Source organism: Thalassophryne amazonica, chromosome 6 (assembly GCF_902500255.1).
Source record: "Thalassophryne amazonica chromosome 6, fThaAma1.1, whole genome shotgun sequence".
Taxonomy (NCBI): Eukaryota; Metazoa; Chordata; class Actinopteri; order Batrachoidiformes; family Batrachoididae; genus Thalassophryne; species Thalassophryne amazonica.
Genome location: NC_047108.1, coordinates 33317768 through 33330972, shown reverse-complemented (window position 1 = coordinate 33330972; position 13205 = coordinate 33317768). Strand labels below are relative to the sequence as shown.

The 13205-nt window shown below is 40.1% G+C and overlaps 1 protein-coding gene across 1 annotated transcript in view; it reads left to right on the top strand.

The window, feature by feature from the left end:
* The first annotated feature begins 933 nt into the window (after nucleotides 1–933).
* The window catches only part of LOC117512014 (ornithine decarboxylase-like), a 137981-nt gene continuing 125709 nt past the window's right edge, over nucleotides 934–13205 (top strand). The window contains exons 1-3 of the mRNA XM_034171953.1: nucleotides 934–1103; nucleotides 11132–11304; nucleotides 11379–11595. Of these exons, the coding sequence (XP_034027844.1) occupies nucleotides 1062–1103; nucleotides 11132–11304; nucleotides 11379–11595 (432 nt within the window). The 5' untranslated portion in view covers nucleotides 934–1061. The remainder of the gene's footprint in view (nucleotides 1104–11131; nucleotides 11305–11378; nucleotides 11596–13205) is intronic.

Genomic DNA, 13205 nt, shown 5'->3' with positions numbered 1-13205 from the left:
CAGAGCTCATGAACAGAATGCTGCAGCTCCTGGGAGGATGCTGGCAGGATTTTTTGTGAACCAACTCCCTCCTCAGGTGCACGCAGTGCTGGGCAGCACCACCATCACGGACTGCTGTGCACTGGCGGGCACCCTGCTTTCTTGTCATGGCTGGGAACATTGTCGAAAAACAAGCAACACTAGTTTCACTCGTTTCACACAGTACAGTACTGGTTACAATGACAACAAAGAATCTGTATTTGTAAAAGGGGTGGGACTTAGGGGCAGGCTCAAGTCTGTTTGGCTGTGATGTTGTTCATCAAACTTTTTGGCAGAAGGTGGAGTAATATTCTGTCTCTCAGCTGACAAAATGGGTTTGTTACATCACCTGTAATTCACTTTCAAGGCAGGACTTGAGTGAGTATATTTAATCACACTTTTTCTCTTAAATGAACACATCTCACAGAAACTCTGCAGGTATCCATATGACTTTCAAACTGGAGAATGCAGAATTTTTTTTCACCAGAGAGAAAACTCATACTGTTACTACTTAATTCATAATAGTTTACTATGAATAAACTAAGTCCTTGATGATCATTCTGAGGTATTTGTGCTGAATATTTCTTTAAGTATTATATCATTTTCACACAGTGTAATATGGATATTTTGTTGAACTTTGTTCATTCTGCTTTTTTCTGTGACAGCATCAGTATCTGCACACCATCAATCATGTCTGTTGTTTCTTTTGAGAAATGTGAAGTGTCTATTCTAGACCAAGGTCAGACAATCAGTGATTTCATTAACAACACCATTGAAGAGTTGAGTTCAGCGGTGAGTATCACAGTCAGAATGCTTGCCTCCAATTAGAATTCTGTGGAAATAATCAGAGAAAGTGAAACTTCTTCATGTCTGCACTTTCAAAAGTAAATTTTGATTTTGGAATCACTCAGGGGAACGAAGTGCCCTTTTCTGTGGGGAACCTCGACACTGTCGTAAAGCAGCACCTCCGTTGGCTTCATAACTTGCCTCGAGTCAAACCTTTCTATGCTGTGAAATGTAACAGCACGCCGGCAGTTATCAGGATGTTGTCTGCTCTCGGCACAGGATTCGACTGTGCCAGCAAGGTAAGGATGATGGTGCAGCCAGGACCATAAGTAACTATGGTATATACAGTGAGGAAAATAAAAACACCCTGCGATTTTGCAAGTTCTCCCACTTAGAAATCATGGAGGGGTCTGAAATTTTCATCTTAGGTGTATGTCCAATGTGAGAGACATAATCTAAAAAAAAATCCGGAAATCACAATGTATGATTTTTTTTTTATAATTTATTTGTATGTTACTGCTGCAAATAAGTATTTGAACACCTACCAACCATCAAGAATTCTGGCTCAGACAGACCTGTTAATTTTTCTTTAAGAAGCCCTCTTATTCTGCACTCTTTACCTGTTTTAATTACATCTGTTTGAAGTTGTTACCTGTATAAAAGACACCTGTTGACACACTCAATCAATCACACTCCAACCTGTCCACCATAGCCAAGACCAAAGAGCTGTCTAAGGACACCAGGGACAAAACTGTAGACCTGCACAATAGGGTTATGACAAATCTAAAATGTATTTGCCTGGGGTTGTAAATAATGAACTTTTATCTAAAACTCACAAAAATTACTTTAGTTTTGCCAGATCTTGAAAAAACCTCCCGCACCTAAGACAGTTTCATATTTCACATTGAAACACCTTGCGGCTCAAACACTATTTATTATAACATGTCAGTTTTACATAGAATACACATGAGAAATACATGAAAATGAGTACATATTGCATTTTTAGTGTTTTAATACTGTTTCAGATTTGTGTATTAGTGTTGATAAATTTGCAGCTAAGATATTTGTCTGTTTTGCAAGTAGAATGAACCTTCTCCATCAACTTTACAGCGAGGCACATCAAGCACTGATGGTTCCTTTTTCCAGTGAGTAGAGAAGCATTTCACAGCTTTGGGACACTGAAGTTTGGATATTGATGACAGCAGGTCTTCATAGTCCGTCTCTGAATAGTGTTGGTTAGAAAACCAGGCCCGCGACCATGTAGTTGCAATGAAATCGCAAGTTGCCCTCAGCTGTTCTCACCACTTTGCAAGAAGGAAAAATGCAATAAGTGCATAAATTCCTCGTGAGTTCCACCTGGCACTGTAAAGTGATGGCAGCTTGTGCCATCACTTCACAAGGCCATTTTTCCTCTGTTTTGTAAAATCTGTATGCCTCACAAAGCTCAAAAAGGAATTCAAAATCGTCTCTCAAGCCAAGGTTCTCATACTCTGGTATCACTTCTGTGCCCATGTGTGCATTTTGCAAGTCATCATACTTTTCCAAAATCTCCTCAATAAACTCGTAGTTAATGTTAGGTGACTGTGACCATATAGGAAAAAAGAAGTCCAACACATGTCGAAGAACAAGATCAAGAATGTGGTGCTGACAGCTGATGTATTGAGGTTCATCGAATCCCTTGTCTTGAAATGTTCTCTGAAGCCTGGCTACAACACCATTTTTGTGACCAGTATTGACTGCTGTTGTCAGAGATAATCATCTGAATACTGTTCCATGCATTGTACTCATCAAGCAGGTCCTGTAGTGGTATATAGATGTCTGCAGTGGTTCTACTGTCACAAGCCAAAATGCCAAGTTGTAATGTTCTTCTCTCATTTTTCAAGCACACAGCTTGGTACTCCTGATTGTCAATTTTCTTACCATCAAAATGCAAACAAAATTTCTCTTCAGAGATCAGTTCCATGAGGCGGTTCTTAATTTGTTCTGCATCTCTGATTGTTCCCGCCAGACTCCAGACTGTGATGGTGTTGGGACACTAACTCCATCTTCAGCCAGACTTTGAAACACCTGTGACGCTTTTCTGGTTGACAAAGAGTGTTTAGACGCCAGTTTGGCAGCAGACTTTGTCGAGTGGTGTGTTGCCCTCTTTATGGGAGAGTCTTCAGGAACTGCCTCAGGGTCACACTCAGCACTGCTGCTTCCTTCCTCGCTATCACTGGATTCAGAGATCACCATCTGGCTTGTTGATGGTTCTGATGTGCATCTGGCCCTTTTTGATGGATGGATTGTTGACATAGGAGCTACTTTCACAGTTATATATCCCACCCTGCCTCCGGATTCAATTTGTCTTTTGTACAGTTCTTTGTCCTCACTACAAAGCCAATTTCCATTTGTTTTTGTAATATCAAACAGATTAGCAAGATTTTCTTCAAATTCTGCATTTGGTCATTTTCTGTGTTTTTCAAAAGATGTGATCAGTTTGTCAACCTTTGCAGACACTTGTTGTTTGGAAAGAACAGGGAAATTCAGCTTCTCCCAAAGCTTCAGCAACTCCTCAGATACTTTTCTCAGCCTGTCATATCGTCCTTTCAGATCCTCAAAAAGTTCCAAGAATCTTCCAATGATATCTCCATTGGAAGGCATTTTACATGATGTGTCACTCATATCCTGTTTTAGCTCTGGTATATTAGGACGACGGTTTGTGCTGGATTTCAAATTTTTGGCCCATATTCCCGCAGCTGCTTCCACTGCTAGTTTAGACATTTTACTTTGCGAGGACATATTTCCAAAAAGAAGCACTAAACAGCAGATCTTCTAGAGCAAAACTGCAAAGAACACAAAAGTTGTATGAATGATGCTTGTTGGAAGGTCTAGCCTCTAAAGCAGCCTGACTGCAATGGATGGCAAATACAGTTGTTTTAAAATTCAAAATAATAGCAATTACCTTACAAACAGTCTTTGGCCACTCTTCACGAATCTAGTATGTCATCTACGTAAAAACGAATGTCTACTGGAACAATTCTAGAAGTTCCAAACTTTTCCATGGGTCCACAGACTTCTTGAAATTTGTTAGTAATTTGATTACAATCAGATGTCCACTGCAGAACCAATATTTCTCAGACAGTTTTGTAGTGTCAATGGAGCCCCAATATTATTAAATTGGTAGTTTTTCTGACTACCCACACAAAAGGTAAGGTGCTAGGTGTGGGAGGTTTTTTCATGATACAATAAAATTAACTTTTAAAAAGTGATTTATGGGTAAAAGTTCATCAAATTAAACATCAGGAAAATGAAAGTTTTGAAAAAAAATTGTGTAGTCATAACGCTACTGCACAAGGATGGGATGGACTACAGGACAACAGGCAAGCAGCTTGGTAGAAGACACCAGCTGTTATGATTATTTATTAGAAAGTGGAAGAAACACAAGATGACTGTCAATCTCCCTTGGTCTGGGATTCCATGCAAGATCTCACTTTGTGGGGTAAGGATGATTCTGAGAAAGCTCAGAACTACACAGGAGGACCTGGTCAATGACCTGAAGAGAGCTGGGACCACAGTCACAAAGATTACATTAGTAACACATGATGCTGTCATGGTTTCAAATCCTGCAGGGCAGCAAGGTCCCTCTGCTCAAGCCAGCGCATGTCCAGGCCCATTTGAAGTTCACCAGTGACCATCTGGATGATCCAGAGGAGGCATGGGAGAAGGTCATGTGGTCAGATGAGACCAGAATAGAGCTTTTTGGAATCAACTCCACTTACCATGTTTCAAGGATGGGAACAACCCCAAGAAAACCATCCCAACTGTGAAGCATGGGGGTGGAAACATCATACTCTGGGGGTGCTCTTCTGCAGAGGGGACAAGACAACTGCACCGTATTGATCGGAGGATGGATGGGGTCATGTATTGCGAGATTTTGGCAAACAACCTCCTTCCCTCAGTTAGAGCATTGAAGATGGGTCATGGCTGGGTCTTCCAGCATGACAATGACCCCAAACACACAGCCAGGGCAACTAAGGAGGGGCTCTGTAAGAAGTATTTCAAGGTCCTGGAGTGGCCTGGCCAGTCTCCAGACCTGAACTCAATAGAAAATCTTTGGAGGGAGCTGAAACCCCAAGCCTGAAAGATTTGGAGAAGATCTGTATGGAGGAGTGGACCAAAATCCCTGCTGCAGTGTGTGAAAACCTGGTGAAAAACTATAGGAAACGTTTGACCTCTGTAATTGCAAACAAAGGCTACTGTACCAAATATTAACATTGATTTTCACAGGTGTTGAAATACTTATTTGCAGCAGTAACATACAAATAAATTGATTTCTGGATTTTATTTTATTTTTTTTTTTGATTATGTCTCTCACAGTGGACATGCACCTAAGATGAAAATTTCAGACCCCTGCATGATTTCTAAGTGGGAGAACTTGCAAAATCACAGGGTGTTTAAATACTTATTTTCCTCACTATATATATATATATATATATATATATATATATATATATATATATATATATATATATATACATATGTATATATATATATATACACATATGTATATGTATTTGTATATATATATACAAATGCCATTTTTTTAATGGCATTTTTTACTGCTTCTATTTATTAGATGCGTTTTTATTGAATTTGCATAAGCACTTTTTTATATATACTCAACAAAAATATAAACGCAACACTTTTGGTTTTGCTCCCATTTTGTATGAGATGAACTCAAAGATCTAAAACTTTTTCCACATACACAATATCACCATTTCCCTCAAATATTGTTCACAAACCAGTCGAAATCTGTGATAATGAGCACTTCTCCTTTGCTGAGATAATCCATCCCACCTCACAGGTGTGCCATATCAGGATGCTGATTAGACACCATGATTAGTGCACAGGTGTGCCTTAGACTGCCCACAATAAAAGGCCACTCTGAAAGGTGCAGTTTTGTTTTATTGGGGGGGGGGGATACCAGTCAGTATCTGGTGTGACCACCATTTGCCTCATGCAGTGCAACACATCTCCTTCGCATCATCCGTGAAGAGAACACCTCTCCAACGTGCCAAATGCCAGCGAATGTGAGCATTTGCCCACTCAAGTCGGTTACGACGACGAACTGGAGTCAGGTCGAGACCCCGATGAGGACGACGAGCATGCAGATGAGCTTCCCTGAGACGGTTTCTGACAGTTTGTGCAAAAATTCTTTGGTTATGCAAAGCGATTGTTCCAGCAGCTGTCCAAGTGGCTGGTCTCAGACGATCTTGGAGGTGAACATGCTGGATGTAGAGGTCCTGGGCTGGTGTGGTTACACGTGGTCTGCGGTTGTGAGGCTGGTTGGATGTACTGCCAAATTCTCTGAAACGCCTTTGGAGACGGCTTATGGTAGAGAAATGAACATTCAATACAACAATACAACAGCTCTGGTTGACATTCCTGCTGTCAGCATGCCAATTGCACGCTCCCTCAAATCTTGCGACATCTGTGGCATTGTGCTGTGTGATAAAACTGCACCTTTCAGAGTGGCCTTTTATTGTGGGCAGTCTAAGGCACACCTGTGCACTAATCATGGTGTCTAATCAGCATCTTGATATGGCACACCTGTGAGGTGGGATGGATTATCTCAGCAAAGGAGAAGTGCTCACTATCACAGATTTAGACTGGTTTGTGAACAATATTTGAGAGAAATGGTGATATTGTGTATGTGGAAAAAGTTTTAGATCTTTGAGTTCATCTCATACAAAATGGGAGCAAAACCAAAAGTGTTGCGTTTATATTTTTGTTGAGTATATGTATGTATGTATGTGTGTGGGTGTATGTATGTATGTATATTTTGTATATGTGTGTATGTGTATATATATCTATTTATTTGTTTTCTTTTTTTAACATTATGTGATATATACACTTTTTCTTATACTACATATTTGTTTTATGTTTTGTATGTGATGGTATGTCTATTTGGACGTTGGAGTCTGCAATAAAGTTTGACTCTATATATAGAGTCAAACTTTATTCCAGACTCCAATGTCCAAATAGACATACCATCACATACAAATATATATATATATATATATATATATATATATATATATATATATATATATATATATATATATATATATATATATATATATATATGGGTTTCTGTTGTGTTGTTACAGGCCAGTCCTAGGCCTACTTGTTACTTCAATAATGTATTATTATTGTTAGAACTTTATCTTTGTGCCAGAAAATTGTGTTATTGTATTGGTCCACAATAAATTGTGGCTATGCTATGGCTTCCAATATGGCTTGGTAGATGTCAATATGCTTTCAACTTTAAAAGTAGATCTTCGTTCAAAAGTTTTGGGCATCCCTGCTCTCAGGTGTAGGTTAAAGGACAGTTTGGGATGAAACATCACCCCAAGGTTCCTCACTTTGTCATTGTGATGTATGCCAAACGAGCCTTGGTTAAGCATTAGCTGATCAAACTGATGTCGATGTCTTGCTGGACCAAGGAGCATCATTTTGGTATTTTCTGAGTTTAAAAATAACAAATTACTGGACATCCAGCATTTCACTGACACAAGGCAATTCTCCAAAGATTTTATGTCTGTAAGATTACCAACAGTTATCAGCACGTACAACGGAGTGTCATCATTGTAACAATGAAAAGTATTCCCATAACACTGCGGTATGTGCCCAAGGAGAGCTATATAAAAGGAGAAAACCAGGGGGCCTAAGACACACCCCTGTGAAACCCCATATTTCATGTCACGGAGACACAATGAGAGTGACTGTTCATGTAAGATGTCATCTCTGCAAGGATATTCCCAGTAATCCAGATATCTCCAAGTATCAAGTAGAACACAATGATCCAATGTATCAAACGCAGCATAAATATCTAACTGCACCAAAACCATTGTGGAGTTTGAATCCATTGCAAGTAGAAGATCATTTATCACATTAGTGAGAGCTGTTTCTGTGAAATATCTTCTGAATGCAGACTGCAGTGGCCCAAAGAGATTATTCTCAGCAAGGTGGTCCACGAGCTGCTGTGAAACCACTTTTTCAAGAATTTTAGAACAAAATGATAGGTTTGATATCGGCCTATAATTTTTCAGTAAACTAGGGTCAAAAATAGGTTTCTTAAGTAATGGTTTAATCGCTGCAGATCTGAAACATTTAGGAACAGATTCCGAGGTTAGTGGCAGACTAACAGCTCTGGTCAACTTTACTGTATTTCCTCTGGGAGTACAGTAGTGTTCAGAATAATAGTAGTGCTATGTGACTAAAACGATTAATCCAGGTTTTGAGTATATTTATTATTGTTACATGGGAAACAACGTATCAGAAGATTCCGTAGATTCTCACAAATCCAACAAGACCACTTATCCATTCATGATATGCATGTTGGAGTTATTCTGTAGATACACTGTTTTATTTTATCATGCATGTTTTGTGTTCTCTGCTCTGGTAGAATGTAGTTCTCTCTGCTCTGATAAAGTGTACTGTACTGATGTGATGGGTGAAGGTTACTTAAGATATGTGACATGACGTGCTTCTGCAAGTTGTGGTATCTCTGTGTGCACGCTAAGCTCTTTTTCAGGACATGTGAAGATGACCCAGGCAGAATGCAGCCATAAGCGGAGCAGTGAGATAAAGAATAGAGAATTGAATGTTCCAACCACAGTGTGATTATGATACATTAGTCCTTGTGTCAGAAGAAGTGTGATTAATCGTTAGATGTCTTAAACACATCTTAATCGAGCCCAAGATTAAAAAGGTTCTGAAAGTCCTGAATGTATTGTGCAATCAGCGGTTCTGCGGCAACAGCTCACGCGCTATCACTCCTCCCCTTAGGAGCTGTACCGCCCATGTATGTAGGGAAGTCCTAAATAAAAGAGCAGGAGCGCAGGCCAGACTTTAGTGTAGCTTTGGTGTACAGCCTGACTTGCACTCCTCGCGAGCTAAAATTGACTTTCTGTCTCACTGGTGTTTCTTGACTCTGTTTGTCTTATCAAGGTTTTAAGAATGTTTGGAGGCAGAAAATACCCAACATTGACTGGGGGCTCGTCCGGGATCTCAACAATACCGGAGGTGTCCAGCGGAGGTCGTCAAGTCCAGACGTAAATCCTTGGACAAGGTCCGATCGATTGATCGTGTCTGCAATTGTCGACCGCCGTTGGCATCGTCTGGTTGACGAGGTTGGTTACCACATGATCACATGTGGGGCTCGGATGTACCAAAGGACCAAAAATTGTGGTCTGTAGGAGATACAATCCTTTGGCTCCCCGTCGGGGAATCGAACCCCGGTCTCCCGCGTGACAGGCAAGTCAATGTTGGGTATTTTCTGCCTCCAAACATTCTTAAAACCTTGATAAGACAAACAGAGTCAAGAAACACCAGTGAGACAGAAAGTCAATTTTAGCTCGCGAGGAGTGCAAGTCAGGCTGTACACCAAAGCTACACTAAAGTCTGGCCTGCGCTCCTGCTCTTTTATTTAGGACTTCCCTACATACATGGGCGGTACAGCTCCTAAGGGGAGGAGTGATAGCGCGTGAGCTGTTGCCGCAGAACCGCTGATTGCACAATACATTCAGGACTTTCAGAACCTTTTTAATCTTGGGCTCGATTAAGATGTGTTTAAGACATCTAACGATTAATCACACTTCTTCTGACACAAGGACTAATGTATCATAATCACACTGTGGTTGGAACATTCAATTCTCTATTCTTTATCTCACTGCTCCGCTTATGGCTGCATTCTGCCTGGGTCATCTTCACATGTCCTGAAAAAGAGCTTAGCGTGCACACAGAGATACCACAACTTGCAGAAGCACGTCATGTCACATATCTTAAGTAACCTTCACCCATCACATCAGTACAGTACACTTTATCAGAGCAGAGAGAACTACATTCTACCAGAGCAGAGAACACAAAACATGCATGATAAAATAAAACAGTGTATCTACAGAATAACTCCAACAATGCACACTCTTAAGGCCATGAAATTGGGCTGTTAGTAAAAAAAGTAGAAAAGGGGGTGTTCACAATAATAGTAGTGTGGCATTCAGTCAGTGAGTTCGTCAATTTTGTGGAACAAACAGGTGTGAATCAGGTGTCCCCTATATAAGGATGAAGCCAGCATCTGTTGAACATGCTTTTCTCTTTGAAAGCCTGAGGAAAATGGGACGTTCAAGACATTGTTCAGAAGAACAGCGTAGTTTGATTAAAAAGTTGATTGGCGAGGGGAAACTTATATGCAGGTGCAAAAAATTATAGGCTGTTCATCTACAATGATCTCCAATGCTTTAAAATGGAAAAAAAAAAAAAAAAAACAGACGCGTGGAAGAAAATGGAAAACAACCATCAAAATGGATAGAAGAATAACCAGAATGGCAAAGGCTCACCAACTGATCAGCTCCAGGATGATCAAAGACAGTCTGAAGTTACCTGTAAGTGCTGTGACAGTTAGAAGATGCCTGTGTGAAGCTAATTTATTTGCAAGAATCCCCCGAAAAGTCCCTCTGTTAAATAAAAGACGTGCAGAAGAGGTTACAATTTGCCAAAGAACACATCAACTGGACTAAAGAGAAATGGACGAATATTTTGTGGACTGATGAGAGTAAAATTGTTCTTTTTGGGTTCAAGGGCCGCAGACAGTTTGTGAGACGACCCCCAAACTCTGAATTCAAGCCACAGTTCACAGTGAAGACAGTGAAGCATGGTGGTGCAAGCATCATGATATGGGCATGTTTCTCCTACTATGGTGTTGGGCCTATATATCGCATACCAGGTATCATGGATCAGTTTGGATATGTCAAAATACTTGAAAAGGTCATGTTGTCTTATGATGAAGAGGACATGCCCTTGAAATAGGTGTTTCAACAAGACAATGACCCCAAGCACACTAGTACACGAGCAAAATCTTGGTTCCAAACCAACAAAATTAATGCCTCGCAGATGTGAAGAAATCATGACAAATTGTGGTTATACAACTAAATACTAGTTTAGTGATTCACAGGATTGCTAAAAAAGCAGTTTGAACATAATAGTTTTGAGTTTGTAGCATCAACAGCAGATGCAACTATTATTGTGAACACCTCCTTTTCTACTTTTTGTTACAAATAGCCCAATTTCATAGCCTTAAGAGTGTGCATATCATGAATGCTTGGTCTTGTTGGATTTGCGAGAATCTACTGAATCTAATGGTACCTTGTTTCCCATGTAACAATAAGAAATATACTCAAAACCTGGATTCATCTTTTTAGTCACATAGCACTACTATTATTCTGAACACTACTGTATGTTTGCTGGCTCACTGAAAGCTTTTTGCTTTTTTGGTCCTTCACAGAATGAGATAAAGCTGGCTCTTTCTCTTGGAGTGTCTCCTGATGAAATCATTTATGCACATCCGTCAAAACCACAGTTTCATGTCAGGTATGCCTGCATGTGTGGAGTCACAATGATGACCTTTGATAGTGAGATTGAACTCCAAAAAATTTCTCATTGCCATCCCAGTGCCAAGTAAGTCAACCAAATCTGGATTTCTGTTTCAAAGTTTGATCACACTGTGATTCTGTGAACTTTCTGCTTTTCAGGCTGGTACTCCGCATTGCAGTGGATGATTCTAAATCTTTGTTACGTCTGAGTTCAAAGTTTGGTGCCACACTGTCGACCGTCAACAAGGTGCTGATGTGTGCTAAAGAGCTGGACCTGGAGGTCATTGGGGTCAGCTTCCATACTGGCTGCATTTGCACTGATGCCTTCACTTACAGGCAGGCTATAAAAGATGCCCGTCACATCTTTGACATTGCGGTAAGATGTAGTATTATTATAATGATTATTTTTACCTTTTTCTATACAGTGTAGTTAAAATTAGTGTAAATGTACTCTCATTTCTTAAGACTACTAATATACAGTTTTAATTAAAATGAGTCATCTTGATCTGCAAGGCATTTTGCTGAAGTGAAGTTATAAATGGCAAATAGGGATGGGTGCTTTTTCGGTCAGTGAGCACAGCAACAGCCATATCCACTTTTCAGATATCAAGCATGTCAAGATAGTGTCATAAAATATTTTAAACATTCAAGTTTACAATCAGTAAAATAGTTGTTTTGTTCCCATAAAGTTTGCTATTCTCCTATATACACTGAACAAAAATATAAATGCAACACTTTTGTTTTTGCTCCCATTTTCATGAGCTGAACTCAAAGATCTAAATTTCAATTTATTTCAGTTTATTTTCATTTATATAGCACCAAATCATAACAAAGCTGCCTCAAGGCGCTTCACACAAGCAAGGTCTAACCTTACCCTGACAAAGAAACAGGCGACAGTGGTAAGGAAAAACTCCCTCTGATGATTTGAGGAAGAAACCTCAAGCAGACCAGATTCAAAGGGGTGACCCTCTGCTTGAGCCATGCTACAATAACATTTTACAAAATTTGTCAGAAATTTTGCTGGTGCACAGGACAGGAGGGTAGCAGAAGCAAACACCACACCCATCTCTGGATGGAGCCGCACCTCAAACAGAGAGAAAAAAGCTGAATCAGACCTAATTTGTCAGCATTAAGCAACAAGAAAAACAGAAGAAATACGAAGGTCATTGCCGGCTACTAGCCCCAAGCTTCACTAAAAGACCAAGAATTTAGATAAAGTTGAGGCCTCAGCCCACTCCGTTTCCGAATAAAATTCATTTAGAAGAGTAAAAAGCATAGTTACATACTATGCCAGCATGCAAGCCATATGAACAGGGGCGTTGGGCTGGGGGAGGGGAGTATAGTGTACTATGTACTCGGGGCCCAGAGCATGGGGGGGCCCCACAAAATCCTGGCATTAAATACATTTATCTGTTGCATGTTATTAATGTCCATACAATCACAATGTCAAAGAATACAATTAGAATGCATGTATAAATGTTGCAAAACATAATTCTGCTCTAACAATCATACTGAAAGATCTCTGAGGGTCCTTCTCACCCCAGCACAGTTGTACAATGGTTTAACCTGGGCAGACAGGCGGCACGCTGCCACACACACACATCCCAAACAGGATCTGACAGCATGAGGAGAGGTGTTTAGGCTGAAATAAGACATGTCTTTCTTAAAAAAAAAAAAATCAAAGTCCGGATTTCAAAAATGAAGAGAAAAAAAGGACAGTGCAAGAAAACTAAATGCGGGAAAACAGCTAGTAACCAAATTCTTTGAGAAGAAAGGTGAGCTCAAAAAGTAGCTTAACACACACACGCCGGAAACTTGCTAATATCAGCACTGAGGACATATGAACTTCACAGTTTAAAAGGGAAAGAAGATAAACCCACGCCGGTTTTGGTGGCGAAATAACTAAAACATAATCTGAATGAATGTCAACAAGCAGCCACAGGCTCATCTCTTCTCTCCTCCCACGGGACAGGGAGGAAGGGAGGG